This window comes from Octopus bimaculoides, chromosome 3, assembly GCF_001194135.2.
Source record: "Octopus bimaculoides isolate UCB-OBI-ISO-001 chromosome 3, ASM119413v2, whole genome shotgun sequence".
In the NCBI taxonomy this organism is placed as follows: domain Eukaryota; kingdom Metazoa; phylum Mollusca; class Cephalopoda; order Octopoda; family Octopodidae; genus Octopus; species Octopus bimaculoides.
The window spans coordinates 68,220,789-68,240,006 of record NC_068983.1 but is presented as its reverse complement, the minus strand read 5'-3'; the positions used below and the strand labels follow the sequence as shown (position 1 = coordinate 68,240,006).

The 19,218-nt window shown below is 36.8% G+C and overlaps 1 protein-coding gene across 2 annotated transcripts in view; it reads left to right on the top strand.

The window, feature by feature from the left end:
• LOC106872087 (ribonuclease 3) overlaps positions 1 to 19,218 on the top strand; it is a 62,602-nt gene that overhangs the window by 20,740 nt on the left and 22,644 nt on the right. For both annotated transcript variants that reach the window (XM_014918946.2, XM_014918945.2), the window contains exons 9-21: positions 214 to 300; positions 2,464 to 2,550; positions 3,849 to 3,920; positions 5,823 to 5,970; positions 7,168 to 7,337; positions 8,695 to 8,819; positions 10,868 to 10,996; positions 12,049 to 12,127; positions 12,942 to 13,049; positions 13,989 to 14,127; positions 16,291 to 16,411; positions 17,724 to 17,823; positions 18,465 to 18,567. In XM_014918946.2, the coding sequence (XP_014774432.1) occupies positions 214 to 300; positions 2,464 to 2,550; positions 3,849 to 3,920; positions 5,823 to 5,970; positions 7,168 to 7,337; positions 8,695 to 8,819; positions 10,868 to 10,996; positions 12,049 to 12,127; positions 12,942 to 13,049; positions 13,989 to 14,127; positions 16,291 to 16,411; positions 17,724 to 17,823; positions 18,465 to 18,567 (1,468 nt within the window). The remainder of the gene's footprint in view (positions 1 to 213; positions 301 to 2,463; positions 2,551 to 3,848; positions 3,921 to 5,822; positions 5,971 to 7,167; positions 7,338 to 8,694; positions 8,820 to 10,867; positions 10,997 to 12,048; positions 12,128 to 12,941; positions 13,050 to 13,988; positions 14,128 to 16,290; positions 16,412 to 17,723; positions 17,824 to 18,464; positions 18,568 to 19,218) is intronic.

Genomic DNA, 19,218 nt, shown 5'->3' with positions numbered 1-19,218 from the left:
ACACACACACACACACACACACACACACATACACACACAGTCTCTCTCTCTCTCTCTCTCTTACACAAACACACACACTCTTATTGAAAGACTGCAAGAGCTGTAAAAATTAACATGCTCCTGCAATTCATTTTCAAATGACCAAATTGATAAATGTTTCTTCATGGCTATGTTAATGAGATATCATGATGTTGGTATTGTCTTTCATTTCAGGAAATCATTCCATGTGTTTCAGAGAGTAATAATGCCAACAGGTTATACCATTATCACATCACCATGTCACCATCCACAAATTTTTTGGTTTGTACACTTTTGCTGGTTTCTTTTGTTATTTTTTTTTCATTCAGTCTTGTTGATATAATTTTAGGTTTTATTTGTAACTGTGTAGTGTGGATTGTTGGTTGTGTGTGTATGTATGTATTCTAATGTGTATCTGTGTAGTGCATAATTATGTTGCATAGTAATGTGTTTTCTTTTACTCTTTTATACTTTTACTTGTTTCAGTCATTTGACTGCGGCCATGCTGGAGCACTGCCTTTAGTTGAATCAAATCGACCCCAGGACTTATTCTTTGTAAGCCTAGTACTTATTCTATCGGTCTCTTTTTGCCGAACCGCTAAGTTACGGGGACAAACACAGATACACAACATATACACACATACATACATATATACATATATACGACGGGCTTCTTTCAGTTTCCGTCTACCAAATCCACTCACAAGGCTTTGGTCGGCCCGAGGCTATAGTAGAAGACACTTGCCCAAGGTGCCACGCAGTGGGACTGAACCCGGAACCATGTGGTTCGTAAGCAAGCTACTTACCACACAGCCACTCCTACGTCTATATCTTTTAATGAATGTGTATATGGAGAGTATTATGTTTCTTTTATTTTTTTTTCATAGTTTCATCAATCATTGCATTCACCTTTATCCCCATCTCTTATCTGTCTGCCACTCTCCTTTCAACTCTTACAGTTTTACTACCTGTTCACCCTGTAGGATCCTCTGGGCCACTTCTCTTATATTCACCTTCCTGATGATACTCTGATGCATTTCCACAACCAGCTATGTATCTCCTCTATCTATCACAAGACACATGTTTCTACTTACACCCCTCCACCATACCTTAACCTCTTATTTGGTATAAAGCCATCTCCCTCAATGCTGCACCTCTCATTTGAGGGGTCTTATTTTGCAAGTTACTTGGTGACTTCACTTGTGCATTTGCCATGTAAAAAGCACCCAGTACACTCCGTAAAGGGGTTGGTGTTAGGAAAGGCATCAAATCATAGAAACCATACCAAAGCAGACATTGGAACTTGGCGTAGTCCTCTGGCTCATCAGCTCCTGTCAGGCCCATGCCAGCATGGAAAACAGATATTAAAGGATGATGATGATGATGCATAGTTAGGAAGAAGGGCAGTTGCCATGACCCATTACAAGTAAGACAGAGGTGGAAGGAAAGTATATTCTAACCAGAGACCTGACTTGAATGTTTGCAATAGGCTTGGCTCTGTTAATGGCACCCAAAGACAAGCTAATGATTTAGGTAATGGATTAATTTTGCCACCCAAGTAGCCTATGACAGGGTGGGATTCTGCTAGTACACTGCCCTTAATTAGTACTTTATTTATTGACTCTGGAAGGATGACATGCAAAGCTTATTTTGGTGAAACTTGAACACAGGACTACTTATATAATTGCCATAGCAACAATAGGTGATGAAATGTCAGAGTTGTTATTGATAGTGGAAGTGTGTGTGAGAAGATGGTAGTTGGCAGGACGAGGGAGGTTGCCTTTTTTAGAAATGTGATGCACTATAGCATGTTTCCAGTAATTGGGTTATACTCCTGTTAAGGGAGAGAAAAATGAAAAAGTTTGGTGAGTATAGGGGTTAGCTTTGGGACACATTATTTCAGTGAAATGGAAGTAAAATTGTCTGGGGTGGTGGCCTTGTTAGTTTGAAACAACTGGAAATGTTTCTGTACTTGGCATGTATGTGTGCATAGTAATGAACCTGGTGGTGAAGTGGAAAGAAAGGGATTTATTATTGTTGTGTGTTCCCAGTTCAGTCATAATCAAACAAAACTATGATGTAAGACCTACTAATCCCATCTTTTGTATATCAGGAACTATATTATTATATATAGCTTTTATAAGATGGTAGAGTGTAATTTGTAGGAGTTTTGGCTGCTGTTTTCAGCAAATTCAACAGCCATGTGTTAGTTGCATGCTGAATGAAATTGTATGTCAATAAACAATTCTTCCTCCCTTTCTCTTTAAAGTAACAGTTGAGCACTATGGTCAGTGTAATTGACTGCTCCCTCTAATAAAATTTCAGGTCTTTTGCGTTTAGTAGAAAGAATTATTATTATCGTTATCACCATTCTTATTCGGCTTTTGCTTTTCATTATTGATGATGTTGATGTCTTAATAATTGATATGTCTCCCTTCTTTTCAGAGTAAAAACCCCACCATCATTGAGCATGATAATCATGAATATATCTTTGAAGGATTTTCTCTTCTTTCTCATTATCAGTTAGAGAACGTAAGTTGTGTTGTCTTTCAATTAATGTTATGCGTTAGTATTGTTTGTTGTTGTTGTTTAGCTTCTGGTCAATCCTGACTGAACAAATTTATGACTGAAGTTTATCCAGCAGTGTTCATCCTGTTTTTAGAGTTATGTAGAAGTGCATTAGCAAATGTGTCCCCTTTTTTTAAGATGGTGGCATGTGATTTTGTGAGAAATTTGACTGCTATTTGTAGCATATTGGGTGACCATGTGGCATCTCTGTTGTCAGCTCATAATATTGTATGTTGCCTAATGTGTGTAATGTTGTTATTGTACATAATGTGGTATATTTATTGAGAAAAAAAAAAAACTGTGGTTGAATTGTTAAGCAGGTTGACTATGTATGTAGGAGTGTTTTTGGATCTTGTTCAAAACGGGGGCACCAGTATTTTCTTAACGAAACACTTTGAAACTTGGGACACTGCTAGAATGTGTCATATAAAACATCTTTTTCTCTTAGTCTTCTTAACAAAAAAACGTACATCGCAAGTTATTTCATGTTAAAGTTGTCGTATTTCTGTAATTTCAACCAATGACTGACGTCCATTCAGCCAAATACATTAAGTGCTGACTACGTAAACAAACGATTCTCAAACGATTCTGGCGGTGATAAAATTATTATTTCCTTGTCAAAAAATGGCTGAAGCATATTGGCAGTAGCTAATAAACCTTTCTATTATAGGCACAAGGCCTGGTTTTTGAGGGAAGGAGCAAGTCAATTAGGGTTAGGGTTAGGGAAAACGAACACACGTGTGTTCCCTCTCTGCAAAATGTCAGAAGTAATGGAGATTAAATACGCTTTACACCGCTTACACTGCCAAAGGAGTAAGTGTAAACAGCTGAATACTTGTCAGTGATTGGTTGAAATTATCGAAATAAGACAATTTTTTACATGAAATAAATTCGAGTACAAAAATTTTTTTCTGTTCTATAACACAAAATAGATAAGTATACGAAGTTTGAAAGTCTTTCGGTACCAAAAACACTACATAAAACATAAATGAAAACTGGTGCCCCCGTTTTGAACAAGATCCGTGTTTTTTGCTGATTCTGATGTGTCACTACTGTCTTTTCTTGTAGTTGGAAATTATTGAAAGTTGTAAGAAGTGGGGATAGGCAAAATACTAATGTAAGAAGAGGTTATGGATAGATTATAATGTCTTCTGAGGTGAAAGATTGTATGTGATGTTTGATGAAGGGATTTGTTGAAAGAAGTAGTAGTTTCATGAGATATACTGGATAAATCTGTGATCTCATATTCTACTTTCTGTTAGGTTCCTGTTTGTAAAGTGATCCGATTCAATATTGAATACACAATCCATTTTTTTGAGGAGAAAATGCCAGAGGTGAGTTTATTTTGTATTTTTTAACAATTACTTTTCTTCACTGTTGTTTATACCAATTTTCTCATGTGACATCCATGTTGTTTTATGTCTTTATCAAAACCTACCACTTTTTTTATGCAGTCTTGCACATTCTTCATATTATTTATCAAATTATCCAATAATACACAAACAAGCTGGTGACCCATAATTCAGAAAACTCTATAGTCACAGAAAGGGGATTCAACATTATATCCCCATTTTTTGTGAAGACTTCTTTTGGATTAGGCACTAGGCTATCTTGTTATATTTGTTAGGAATTGGTATCCAGTATGTCCCTGGTATTTACTTCACCAATTCTAATTTGATTTGAAAACATTGAATTATTAAATCAGATATTTTGATATCAAATTTTTGCTTGCTAACTAATCGTGTTAAATCTCAAGATCAATCAGATGAGCCTCGGCTATTTTTATAGTTTGTCAGATAAATCAAAACATTATAGCAACTTTAATTCCCTCTTGGTATGCACTGAAAACCAAAAGAAAGCATCAAAATAGTTGAGACAATTATTTGTTGATATTGCTTAATTCTAAACCAACTCTGATCTAGCAGTATTATGATAATGCAGTCCAACTATGATTACTCTATCTATTTTCATAGAATGTAGTATTCAATGTGTTCTTTTTGAAGAAGATAAGATATGGTTTGAGTTGAATTTAACTACTGTTTTTAGCAAGATAAGATATGGTTTGAGTTGAATTTAACTGCTCTTTTTAGCAAGCAGTGGTTCAAGATACACTTGGTCAATAAATCTGGTAGATATAGCCAATGGTTCTGAGTTCAAATTCCACTGAGGTCAGCTTTGCCTTTCTTCCTTTTGGGGTTGATAAAAAAAATACCAGTTGAGCACTGGGGTTGATGTAATGACTTGCCACTGCCCTCAAGATTTCAGACCTTGGTGCCTTTAGTAGAAACTGCTGGATATAACTGTTTGATGCACACACAGACACAACAAAACCCTTTCCAAATTATGTTCTTTTTACTCCATCTATTTTCACTTCCCTTTATACATAGGTATCAAAAAAGGAAAACTCATACTACTCCACACCTACATGATAGTGTTGTATTTTTCAACATTATAGTAGTTCCACCCATGCCAGCATGAAAGGCAGACGTTAAATGATGATGATAATGATGTAATAGCACCAGCCATTGACAATCATATCTGTCATTTGGGGTCTCTCTCCACCCAGTTTCTGTAGAACAACTAACCAGTCTAAGGAGGATTGCAAACGTTATGGGCACCACACTCTTCTTTATCTTTTACACTTTTACACTTTTGTTTCAGTCATTCGACTGCAGCCATGCTGGAGTACCGCCTTTAGTCGAGCAAATCAACCCCAGGACTTATTCTTTGTAAGCCTAGTACTTGTTCTGTCAGTCACTTTTGCTGATCCACTAAGTTACAGGGATGTAAACATACCAGCATTGGTTGTCAAGTGATGTTGGGGGGACAAATACACACACACACACAATATACGACGGGCTTCTTTCAGTTTCCGTCTACCAAATCCACTCACAAGGCTTTGGTCAGCCTGAGGTTATAGTAGACGACACTTGCTCAAGGTGCCATGCAGTGGGACTGAACCTGGAACAATGTGGTTGGTAAGCAAGCTACTTTCCACACAGCCACACCTGTATATATAATAAAGAATATGTATATTTAAAAAAGAAGAAAAGCAGCAAATACAGCTGGTTTTTGTTATTGTTGTTTACTTCCTCTCAACTCTGAAACTGGATAAAGTAATGGTTACATCAAATATGAGGTAACCATTGAATATGAATGCATTTTAAAAATTTTAATCTAAATTAGCTGTTTCTTTACAGTTTCTCTTTGTTTATTTCATTTTTCTTGTGCTGCAGAATTTCACTGTTCGGTCCCTGGATCAAGTGTGTCATTTCCTCTTTAATGAGATCCTAGAACTTGTAGATTTGGACTGGAAAGGCCCTGGAAATGAAGTCAGTTGTAGTAGGTTTCATCTTATGCCTCGGTTTGCACGCGAATTGCCAGGTGAGTTTGCAGTTACTCAGCTTCCTTTGTTTCTCAACTGTTTTATCAGATTTCTCCTCTTGTTATTGATAATGATGATGATGATGATGATGTTGCTGCTTTTTTTTTTGTGGAACAGAGAAAGAAGAGAGTGTAATTTGTGATTTGATAGGCGTAGGAGTGGGTGTGTGGTAAGTAGCTTGCTTACCAACCACATAGTTCCGGGTTCAGTCCCACTGCTTAGCACTCCGGACAAGTGTCTTCTACTATAGCCTCGGGCCGACCAAAGCCTTGTGAGTGGATTTAGTAGACGGAAACTGAAAGAAGCCCGTCGTATATATGTATATATATATATATATATATATATATATATATGTGTGTGTGTATGTGTTTGTGTGTCTGTGTTTGTCCCCCCAACATCGCTTGACAACCGATGCTGGTGTGTTTACGTCCCCATAACTTAGCAGTTCGGCAAAAGAGACCGATAGAATAAGTACTAGGCTTACAAATAAGTCCTGGGGTCGATTTGCTCGACTAAAAGCGGTGCTCCAGCATGGCCACAGTCAAATGACTGAAGCAAGTAAAAGTAAAAGAGAGTAAAGAGTTATGATATTTTTTTGTGAGTATGTGAGCATGTGTATATATGAGAGCATGTATGTGTGAGAAGCTGTCTTCTGCTGTAATGTTATCTTTGTGTTACCTCACTGCTGTGCTTGTAACCCACCATCAGTCCCATCTGTCATCCTGTGGCGTTCAAAGAAATGAGCACAGTAGGGTGACAGAATCAATAGAGCATTGGATTACATCATATGAAATATTTAGTTGTGTCTCTTTATGTTCTGATTTTGAATTCTGTCTTGTGGAGGATGACTTTTCCTTTCATCTTTTAGGGGTTGATAAAATACAATAGCTCTCAAATACAGTGTTGATATAATTCACAGTTCCCTCACCCAAAATTTGTGACCTTGTGCTCATTATCAAAGGTGTGGATTGGCAGAATTGTTTGAGTGTTGGACAAAATATATTGTGGTATTTCTTCTGACTCTTTATTATCTGAGCTCATATCTTGCAGGTGTCAACTTTGCCTTTCATCACTGGGATCACCTTCATTGACTGATTCTTTCTTCCACCTAATTTGTGACCTTGTGCCTATGAAAGAAATTATTGATGTTCTTTTTTTGTAAATTTAGTGTGTATTCTTTTTGTATTCTGTTGCAGACAATGGTAAAGAAATTTTGTCAATGAATGAAGTACTGTTGTATTTGTTGGGCAGTTCCAAGCCTCTTCTGGAAGAGACGGAACTGGCTCAGCTTCTTAAATATGACAACAATGAGTGGCAGAACTTGGTGGATGAAGTTCGAGGTATGATTGTCAGTAAACCTGGAATGGTTAGTAGTGTTATTAATTATTATTATTGTTGTTGTTGTTATTATAAAAGCTATGAGCTGGCAGAATTGTTAGTATGCTGGACAAAATGCCACTAAGCATTTTGTCTGACTTTATGTTCTGAGTTCAAATTCCACTGAGGACAGCTTTGCCTTTCATCCTTTTGAGGTTGATAAAATAAGTACCAGTTGAGCATTGGGGTTGATGTAATGACTTGCCACTGCCCTCAAGATTTCAGGCCTTGTGCCTTTAGTAGAAAGTATTATTATTATTATTATAAATTAATACAAAGACACTATCAACATGAAAAATTTTAGGTAAGTTAGTGTTAAGATATTCATTACATTAAGTATTAAAGAGTGAAGTTGAAATAATTATGCCAATGACTAGTGTTTCAGTTTTATTCTTTCCTCCTCAGCAAAGCATATCTTGCAGCATACTTGCCAAACTAATGTTGAAAGATTCACTATTTAACTATATATGGTTGTACCTTTGCTGGTATAGGAAAATAGAATTGTTTATAAACAGTGAATTTAGTATTTATATATTTAGTGCATGGAACATTAAAAAACTAACTAGAATTAAATATGGGGGAAGGAAAATTTATTAGTTAGTGACCGTCAATATTACTAGCAGTGTCTCGTGGTTAGAACACTTGGCTTTCACACAAACAACTCGTGTTCAATTCCTGATATGGGACCATAGAGTCTGTATGGGTGCAGGCTTGACTTTGTGATTAAGAAGCTTGCTTACTAACCACATAATTTTAGGTCAGTCTCACTGTGCAGTACTATGGGTTAGTGTGTTCTATAACCTTGGGCCAATCAAAGTTTTTTGAGTGGATTTGGTAGGTGGAAAGTGAAAGAAACTCATTGTTTATATATATTGGGTTGTCCGGAAAGTTCGTGCCAATTTATAGTAGCTTACCTTTCGACTTATTTGCCATGAAACCACCTCAATTCTGGGAAGAGGGTATTTTCAAGTTAAAGGAAAGATGGAGACGCATTGTGCAACAAAATGGTTCATATTTGGTTGATTAAAAATGTAATGGCAAGTATTTATTGACCTTTTTCTTTCCTTTAAAAATCAGCATGAACTTTCCGGACAACCCAATATATCTATATATTACACACACACACACACACACACACACACAGACACACACACACACAGATATATATATATATACATACATGTGTTTGTGTGTGTATCATACAATAGTTGTAATACTGTCGCACATACTTTGAAATCACAGCCTTAATATACTTATGCCATCACAAATATCTAACATAACATCAAGCAACATGACCAACACATAGTTGCTACACAGACTTTAGATGTGTAACTATTCTGTTTCAGAAACCAAGTTCTATCCGTGTTGACCAACTTGATCGGCAGCAGTTAAAACCAGATGTGATCACCTATCCTCTCATCATTCATTTTGGTATACGTCCAGCACAGCTCAGTTATGCCGGTGATCCTAAGTATGAACAACTTTTCAAATATCAGCTAAAGCATGTTAATAAAAGTGATTAATTATTCTCATTAAGAAATGGTAAATGCCTTATGCATTCTGTGTTCAAATCCCATCAGGGCTGATTAACTTTTTATACCTCTTGGGATCACTAAAATGAGTGCTACTAATATGTTGGGCCAATTTATTTGACCTCTTCCCTTCTTTCCAAGAATTGTTCTTGTGTGTAGTTGAAAGGATTATCATGATTCTTAAAAATTTTCCTTATGTCTAATCAAATTGTAGTTTTTATGAGGGATGGGAAGTTTTATTGTTGAACTCCAATTTAGTTTAATTCCTTTATTTGTTTATTTTTATTGTTTTACTTCTATTACTCCATCCTACTTATCATCGTCATCATTTAACATCCATTTTCCTCGCTGGCATTGGTTGGACAGTTTGACTGGAGCTGGCAAGTCAGAAGACTGCATCAAGCTCTGCCGTTTGCTTTGGCATGGTTGATAGGTTGCCCTTCCTAAAACCAGCCACTTTACAGAGTGTACTGAGTGCTTTTTATGTGGCATCAGCAGCAGTGAGGTCACCAAGTATCTTACAAAACAAGATCCCCCCCTCAACTGAAAGGGAGAGTAGTATTGAGGGAGGTGGCAGGTGATGGGTAGTGGGGTTAAAGTATGATAGAGGAACTGAAACAGGTATCTTGTTGTAGAGGAGATCCATGACCATCCCAGTTAGAAAAGAAAAAAGAAGGGAAGAGAGAGAGAGAGAGAGAAGATGGAAGTGAAGATATGTCAGGGTGCACCCTCAAGTTAGAGGAAGGTGAATATAAGTGAAGTGGTACAATCTGGTGAACATAGGTGGAGGGCAGGGTGTTAGGAAGATGAAATGCTGGGGAGAGACTTGTCAGGGACAGATTGTGTGCTGGGGTACAGACATGCCTCTAAGACCCAATTTTTGCCTAGATGAGCAGGTTTCCCCAAGCACAGTAAATTGCCAATCATATCATTCCCTGCATTCTCGTCTGTGAGGCTCAAGATCTGAAAGTCCTTCACTGTCCTGTTCCATATCTTCTTAAATCTCTCCTTTTCACAAGCTCTGTAACAATTTTTTTAAATTAAAAAAAGTTTTTGACAATTTTGCATATTGTCAGAATGAACTAATGTTTTAAGGTGGTGAGACATGAATAAGTCCTAGAATAACTATAAGCATTGGAGAGAAATGAGTTAACTATAATTTCATAAGTGTGCAGTGTAAATTTACACAAAAGGCTGAGTACAAATGAGTTGGAAAGATTACTTGGCATTGAGGACATCAGTTGCTGTTTACAGGAAAGATGAAGTAATTGATATGGATAGACTTGTGATGTGAATGAATGAGAAAATGTATTAATAACTAATGGTAAGAGGTGTCAGATATAGTGAGCACCAATAAAGGTGATGTTAATTCTGAGTATGCTGACCAATTAAGTTCCGAATATGCTCACCAATAAAGGTGAGGTTAGTTCTGAGTAAGCTGACTAATACAGTACTGAGTATGCTCACCAATAAAGGTGAGGTTAATTCTAAGTATACTCATGAAACAGGTGACTCAGTATTTAGATAACTGAAGATATGCTGTTTGCATACCTATCTAACCCATTTCAACATGGAAAATATATTAAACTAATGATGAAGATATGTTTTTTTTTCCACAGTGGTTGGCTTTCCAATTATAAAGTTAGAGTCAGACCATTACACTCTCATTACACTGTTTATTATAAGACTAAATACAGTTTTATTTTCATTACATTCTTTGTCCAAACCATGCTCATGTTAATGCTGCCTGTCATTCTTCTAAGACAGAATTCACTCCTCAATGCATTAAACTGTTTCTCTAGAAATTTCTGAGTTGATGAGATGGACACTCAGATAGATGACAGATCATTTAAATTTGAGTGTAAAATGAAATGAGAACACATCTGGGCACCTGAGATATTTATTGTTAAAACTGTAGCTCTATTGGCATGTCTTTGTTCATCTCCCAATTTCTCTCACAATATACTTTCATTTTCTTATTCTACAGTTATCAGAAAGCCTGGAAACAATATGTGAAGTATAAACACCTGCTAACGAGCAAACCAAAAGTAACATATGCAGATAAGAACAAATTACAGATGAAGGAAGAATTTCTGCAACAGTTGCGACTCAAAAGGTGAGTTAGATTTACCCCTTGGAGGTTTTTGAAAATTTCAGTTTTATTTCAATTCTATTTTTACTTATCTTGGGGCAAAAGATGAAGGGCCAGATGATGGGCTCTGTGGGTGTATGATGATGGGTGTGGTGGTGTGATGTTGGCAGCGGTTGTGTAATGGTGGATGTGGTGCATGGCAGCGACTGTAGGGATGTTATGATAGTCGTAGCAGCAACTATAGTGATGTAGTTGTCTCTTTTTTATAGTATTAGTTGATGTGTCAAAGGTTAAGGTGTAGTGGTGAATTAAAGTTGTTGGCCAGTGTGGTAGTTTATAATGGTTACATCATCATCATCATCAACAAAAACACCACCACCACCACAACCACCACCACCACCACCATTATCATCATCATTTATCTGCTTTTTCATGCTGGCATGTGTTAAGTATGTTGTATGGCCAAAGACTCTTCTTTATGCCAGATCTGTTAGCCGCCTCTCACAGCAAGTAGGGACACAGCATACCTGTTTTAAAAATTAGAATACACATCACTGAGAATTGTTTTGTGGTTTAAAGTATTGACATGTTAATAATAGTTTGGTGGTTTACAGTGGTTACAGTAGTACTTACAGTGATCATGGTAGTAGTATTAATAGTTTGGTAGCTTGCAGTGGGTAGTCAGGGAATTGATAATGTCAGAGCATTGGACAGATTGGTTTTCAGGATTTGTTTTGGCTTTCTGTGCTCTATGCTTAGACCCTTCCTAAATCAACTTTGTCCTTCAAGGCATCACTAATAAAATATTAGTCAGGTATTAGAGTCGTTTCTTCTTTCCCTCTGCTTCTCTCTTTCTTTTTCTAGCTTTGGGAATTGGCTTTGTTGTACCGTGGAAAGGGTGATGAAGGCTTTCTTGCAGCATCTGTTTTCCTAGGAATGGAGAATAGTTGAGTGAGAAGCTAGCAACTTTTTGTAGCAAAGCTGATAGCATAGAATGAAAATAAAACAAAAGCAAAAAGAAATCTTTATGGTGGTTAGTGTTAATAATTATTAAGCAAGTCCTCTTTATTTTTCAGTACAATGAAAAGAGAAGTGACTGTGGAAATCAGCAGTGAAGGTTTTATCCGAACTGGTATCAAGTCTGATGTGTGTCAGGTATGTGCTATCAGCTCTTACTTCATGTGATCCAGTATATTTGTGGTACTTAATTGTTGACTCACCAGACAAATGAAAAGTGAAGATCACTGAGAGGGATTTGAACTCAGGGCATAAAAGGATGTATCTAAATACCATAAAGCATTTTGTTTGGAACATCAGCATTCTCATCCCTTAACGTCCGTTTTCCATGCTGGCATGGGTTGGATGGCTTGACCAGAACTGGCAAGCTGGAAAACTGCACCAGGTTCCAATCTGATTTCGCTTGGCTTCTACAGCTGGATGCCCTTCTTAATGCCAATCACTTTACAGTGTGTGCTGGGTGCTTGTAACATGGCACCGGCATGAGCACGTTTACGTGGCACCAACACAAGTGCTTTTTATGTGTTACCACAGGACTTTTGCAGGTTAATGCTCTTCACCAAGGGGAGTGGCCTTAACACTTCTGCTGTGGTGGACAGGTCTTCTTGAGTTCAGCAAGGTGTCTGGTATCTTAGTCATTTGTCATCATGTCTGAAAGGTTCAGCATCCTAAGGTTGTCCTTCAGTACCTCGTCCAATGTCTTCTCCCTCTTCCATGAGACCCATCCATGGTACTTAATTGTTAACTCACCAGACAAATGAAAAGTGAATATGGCTGAGAGAGATTTGAACTCAGAACATAAAAGGATATATCTAAATACCACAAAGCATTTTGTTTGGCACCTTTATCCATTTTACCACTCCAATACCTTACTTTGTTAAATCATCATCATAAGTATAATAAAAAGTATGAATTGACTTATAAAAAACTATTCTTTTTCCTTTCTTTTCAGCATGTGATGTTATTACCTGTTTTATTATGTCACCTACGATTCCATAAGTCTTTGGCCATTCTTGAAGGTTATTTAGGCTATAAATTTAGTGACCGCAGTCTGCTACAGGTAGGTGTAGCTTATTTCTTTGTTTTACAACCTCTGTATGAACAGATTATAACATTCTGCAGTTTAAAAATCTTGATGGTTGATTTTGAGTTATGTCTTTTGTTTCTTTGTCTTTTCTCTTTTATGATATAGCCATATGTTACTAGCGAGTCATTGTGTGCATTGAAGGAGTCTCTCTGTGCTACAAGTAACAGTTAAATTCTCCCTACTGTCTTAAAATATATGTAGGACATGTTTAATAAGCAAATGCTTAAATAATGAAACGAGATGGTTGCAGCTGGAATGCTTTGAATGCTTTTGGTTGTAGATCTGCTTGATTAGCGCTGATTGGTGGGATAAATAACATTAACAACAGCAACTTGCATACTAATGAGTACAAGAATTAGAAATATTATTGCTGAGAAACCATTGAAAGATCTGGAATCTGTTATATGGTATTTCACATAACTTGCATTAATTGAGAAATATGGAAGGGACATGTTAGACTAATGGATTGGACACATACAAGCAAAGAGAAACAGATGTAGAATAATAATGATGATTCTCTGTTGTTTCGTGATGTTCTTGAGGAAGATTTGATCTCTCTCTCATATAGTTAGCACTCAATTCGATCTCTCTCTTATCAGTTAACACTCAATTCTACACTCCACCTCTGAGTTGTTCTCATCATTTAGCATCTGCTTTCCATGCTGGCATGGGTTAGACAGTTTGACTGAAACTAGCAAGCTGGAGAGCTGCATCAGGTTCCAATCTGATTTGGCATGGTTTCTACAGCTGGATGCCCTTCCTAATGCCAAATGTGTTAGAGTTCTAACACTCTTATTTCATTACTATCTCTCATTCCCCCTTTCCTTTCTCCTTTTTTCTGTATATGTATTGCTCTCTGCACTCTCACCATTCTATTGCACTCTTTTTCACACATTTCTCTCTGTCTTCCAGTTGGCACTCACGCACACCTCTTATCGAGTGAACTATGGCACCAACCCTGACCACGCTCGTAACTCATTGACCAACTGTGGCTCACGTCAAGTGGAATATGGAGACCGTAAAATACATTATGTTCATACAAGAAAAAGAGGTCTGTGGAATATTAACCTTTTCTAGACTTTTGAAGTTAACACTTAGAAATTGGTTTTATTTGGGGATGGTCATCTGTTGCCAATTAAACACATGGACTATTTATTAGATCTTCATTTTAGCTTTATTATTATTATTATTAGGTTATTTATCAGAGCTCTTATGTTATTCATTCTGTGACCTCTTCAGCTTTCTGTTCCTTGTGTTTCCTCTTCTCTCTGCTCTTGTCTATTCTATTTTGCCTTTCTGTGGCATGTATCCCTATCTGTGCATGTGTTTATACCTGTATCTGTATGTGTGTCTAAACTAACAATAATAATAATGATAATAATAATAATAATAATAATAATAATAATCCTTTCTACTAAAGGCTCAAGGATTGACATTTGTGGGGAGGGAACTAGTCAATTACATTGGCTCCAGTGTTTTGCTGGTACTTAATTTATCAACCCTGAAAGGATGAAAGACAAAGTTCACTTCAGCGGAATTTGAGCTCAGAACGTAAAGATGGGTGAAATGCCACTAAACATTTCGCCTGGTGTGCTAATGATTCTGTCAGCTCACCGCCTTAATAATAATAATAATAATAATAATAATAAAGCTAATGTGCTTAATTGGCAAAAGATGACCATCCCCAAATATAACAATATCTATTTCAGCACATGATTTTACATCAAGAATATTGCAAAATAAATACATAAATGTAGCTTAGAAATTTCTTTTGTGAAAAAACTCTTTTGATATTGTCAAAACCCCTATAGATATTGTCTTCATGTAGCATGTTAAGGTCAATATTTGTTGGGGAGAGATTATATTCTTATGAGACTGACTCTGTATTTTACCAGTACTTTTGAGAAGTAAAATTGACTCTGGCAGGAATTGAACTTGGAATATAAAATGGATGAAACTAATTACTGTAAAGCCTTTTGTCTGATGCTCAATCATTGCTGATTTACAACTCTCCTTTCAGTAATAATAATGATTTCTAACATAAACATACGACCACAAATTTAGTGGAGGGGTTTAGTTAATTAAATTGATTCAATACTTCACTGCTACCTTATTTTATTGATCCAAGAAGGAGGAAAAACACAGTAAGTCTTGTTGGGATTTAAGCTCTCAGATAAATCAAGGATTTATAACATTAGTACATGGCTATAAATGTGAAGGGGAGAAGTATAGCTGATTGAGTCTGTCACGTTATGTTGATAGTACTTATTTTATCAACTGTGTTTGGATGCAAAATAAAGTTGACTTTAAAATTGAATTGTAAAGAAAGACACATAACTAAACATTGCTAGGCATTTTCCTGGCCTCTTAGAATTTTTTTTTAAACTTGTTGCCCTCTTCCTTAATGATTTCTTATATCTGCACCAGAAATTTTGTAAGTGGTTAGGGTGGGGTGTATATTTGGTTAAATCAACTCCAGTATTTGACTAGTTCTTATTGAATTAGCTAGCTTATTCTCAGTTATGTTTGTCTGACAGCAAACTGTCAATGACCAAGATCAACCAATTCAGTTAATGAATGAGTGTTCTCATTTGCAGTTGTAGCATATGGAGATGAGATATTTCAGCTAGGGTAAGACTAATGTGACTAAAACCCATACAAGACATTCATGTCTCACTGCTTGATTGGGACGTCTAGCATGGAAGATTTACATCAGTCTGGATGATGATTCTCAGTTACACTGATAAATTCTGGACCTCACGGAGGCGAGGTAGGTGGCTGAGTTCCTTTCAAGTGATGGGCCTCATAGAGGCAATGACCAAGACCTTTGGCATTATGTTGTGCTTGAGAAGAAGATCCATCAAGCCGGGCAAAATTGCAATCATGGCTGATACCAGTGTCACACAAATGGCACCTGTGCTGGTGGCATGTAAAAGCACTCTTTACACTCTCAGAATGGTTGGCATTAGGAAGGGCATCCAGCTGTAGAAAACCATGTCAAATCAGACTGGGGCCTGGTGCAGCCTTCCAGCGTGTCAGCCCAGTCAAACCGTCCAACCCATGCCAGCATGGACAACAGATGTTAAATGATGGTGATGATGATGATGATGATATAGAAAACTTCATTTTACATTCTCTCTCAAAATTCGTATTCATCTTTCTGTCTCTGGCACAAACTCTTCTTATAACTGCTCTACATTTCTCCTTTGACCAGGCATCAATATTCTCATTGACATCATGTCCCGGATGGGACACAAAGAAGAAACATCTTCTGAAATACCTCATAATGAAAGGATGGAGTTCCTGGGTGATGCTGTTGTTGAATTCCTATCAAGGTAAACTATCAATTTTCATGCATTGTTTTTAGAGTGTCATAGTTGATGGTCATAGTTGGTTGGGGTGACAGGCTGCCAGCCAGTTAGCTGCAAGATCACTGAGTCAAATCTTGGTCAGTATTGTGTTGTGTCCCTCACAAGTACATTCAATTCCAGGAAGAATGAATTATCTCGTGTGGTACTCCATTGCACAACACTTGGTGTTAAAATTATTGCAGACAATAAGAGTCAATAGTATATTAGGCTGATAGCCGAAGGGACAGTGGTTTCATAATTAACTCTTATTTGTCCAACCCATTTAACTGTAAGCAGGTACCAAAGTCTGATGCTGTGTGCAGTGGGAGCACTGTAAAAGTATGTTGTGTGTAGAGTTTATTGGGTGAGAGAGAGAGAGAGAGAGATTGGTTTTGTCACTCTGACTTGTAGATGCAAATTGCTTGGGAAAAAGTTTCCAAATAGTTTTTGTTTTGAGGCAGTGCTCATAACCTTTCCATGTCTTCCTAGAGGAGTGATACCCAGCTGATGCCCATTCTTAACAGGGTCAATATCTGTTGGAAAAACATGTGCTGCTTTGATCCAATATGTTACAGAGCTAACAACTTCTATTTGATAAAACATTTGAATGAAGTTTGTTTAGCCAATATAGTAAACTAAAAAATAGCAAAAACCACAACAAATGCCAATTGTTTTCTGAATCATATAGATCCAAATAGTTGCTGTTCTTACCAGCTTTGTAGCTTTAAAAAAAATACAAGATAAATGTGTCTTACATAGGATGTTGAACTATCACAACTAGTTTCATAGTGGGTAGAATTGTGATTAGAAACATGAAAAAGGAAACTTGGCCTTAATGGGATTTGATCTCAGAAACACATGAATGAGAACCTAGAGAGAATGAGATTTTGTTGTTTAGCCCCAGTTCAGCCTGCTTACAACTAAGTGGAATATACCAATCTTTAGTATCTGTTTACAGCCAAGAATTGTACACTCCTGTGGAATCTACTTAGAGCTAGGCAGGTTTAACTGCTCTGAAGTACCAGTCATAAATCAATAGTTACAGTTAGGGTTAGTTATACCATTTACCTGTTGTACCTATTTACTTATATGTAGGTGAATCCATGTCTTTCTATTAGAAGTCTTGACCACAGATAAAATGCCATACTTGGTGACAAGATACAGAACAAAAATCTCTTCACTGGTTATCTGATGCTCTTTCTACTCAGCCATCCATTCTAACATAAACTATATTGAAATTTAATTTTTCTTCATATGCTTCACTGAATTAATCTTTTGTGTGTTTTTTCTTTTGCAGCGTCCACTTATTCTTCATGTTTCCAGGCTTAGAAGAAGGTGGTCTCACAACATATCGGGCAGCTATAGTTCAAAACCAACATTTAGCTGTTCTAGCAAAAGTTTGTATTTTTCAATTGACTTATTTTTGTTGTAAGAGTTATGCAAGGAGTGTCTCTGTGGGCTTGTTGATTTAATTTTGATGGCTCAATAGTTAGTGTTGATAACATGTCATCATCACCACCTCTACCAATGCTAGTACCAACACCAACACTATCGCTGCTGTTTTCTTCTTGATTATTTATAATCAGTAGTATCTGTTAAAGGATGATATGTATGCAGTTCAGGGCAGACAAAAATTGGAAGTTATGAATCAATGTCCCCCACCACTCTCATGAAGAGTTTAGTGAATTGAAAAATGAGAAGATTTGTGATGCAAAACTAATTTGAGATCTGGGCACTCTGGTAGATTGTTTATGGATGATGGCAATCATGATGATTATAACGCTAATGATAAAGATATGATCTTGACTGATGATGATAGTGATGGTGATAATGAGGGTTATGATGTTACTGATAGCAGTACTTTAGATATTTGTGGGTGGAAATGATTATGGTATAAAGATGGTTGTAGTGTTGAAGGTCACTAATGATAGGGTGGTGGTAGTAGTGGTGCTGGTGGTGTTGGTGAAAGTGACAAATGTATTGATGATGATGGGTATGGAGACTGCTAAGGGACTATGCCAATTTGTATATTTTGTAGAAACTTCACCTGCAGGATTTCATGCTCTATGCTCATGGCCCTGATCTATGTTATGAATCAGACCTCAAGCACGCCATGGCCAACTGTTTTGAAGCTTTGATGGGTAAGTTGATTTTTATTATTTACTAGATGCCTGGCTTTGGTCGGGATTAAAATGGCATAGTTTTTTTATTGTTTTACTTCTTTCAGTCATGTGACTACGACCATGCTGGAGCACCTCCTTTGGTTGAAAAAATTGACCTCAGAATTTATTCTTTGTAATCCTAGTACCTATTCTATCAGTGTCTTTTGCCGAATTGCTGAGTTATGGGAACGTAAACGCAGCAACATTGGTTGTCAAGCAATGATGGGGGTACAAGCAGACACACACACACACACAGACACACATGTATATATATTCATATATATATATATATATCCATATATATGCGCGCGCACACACACACATACACAGACACACACACACACATATATATTACTCTGTTACTTGTTTCAGTCATTTGAGTGTGGCCTTGTTAGAGCACCGCCTTTTAGTTGAAGAAATCGACCCCTGGAGTTATTCTTTGTAAGCCTGGTGCTTATTCTATTGATATCTTCTGCCGAACCGCTAAGTTACATGGATGTAAACACACCAACATCGGTTTCTAAGCGATGTTAGGGGGAACAAATACACACACATAATAAATATATATATATATATATATATATATATATATATATCTCTCTCTCTATATATATATATATATATATATAT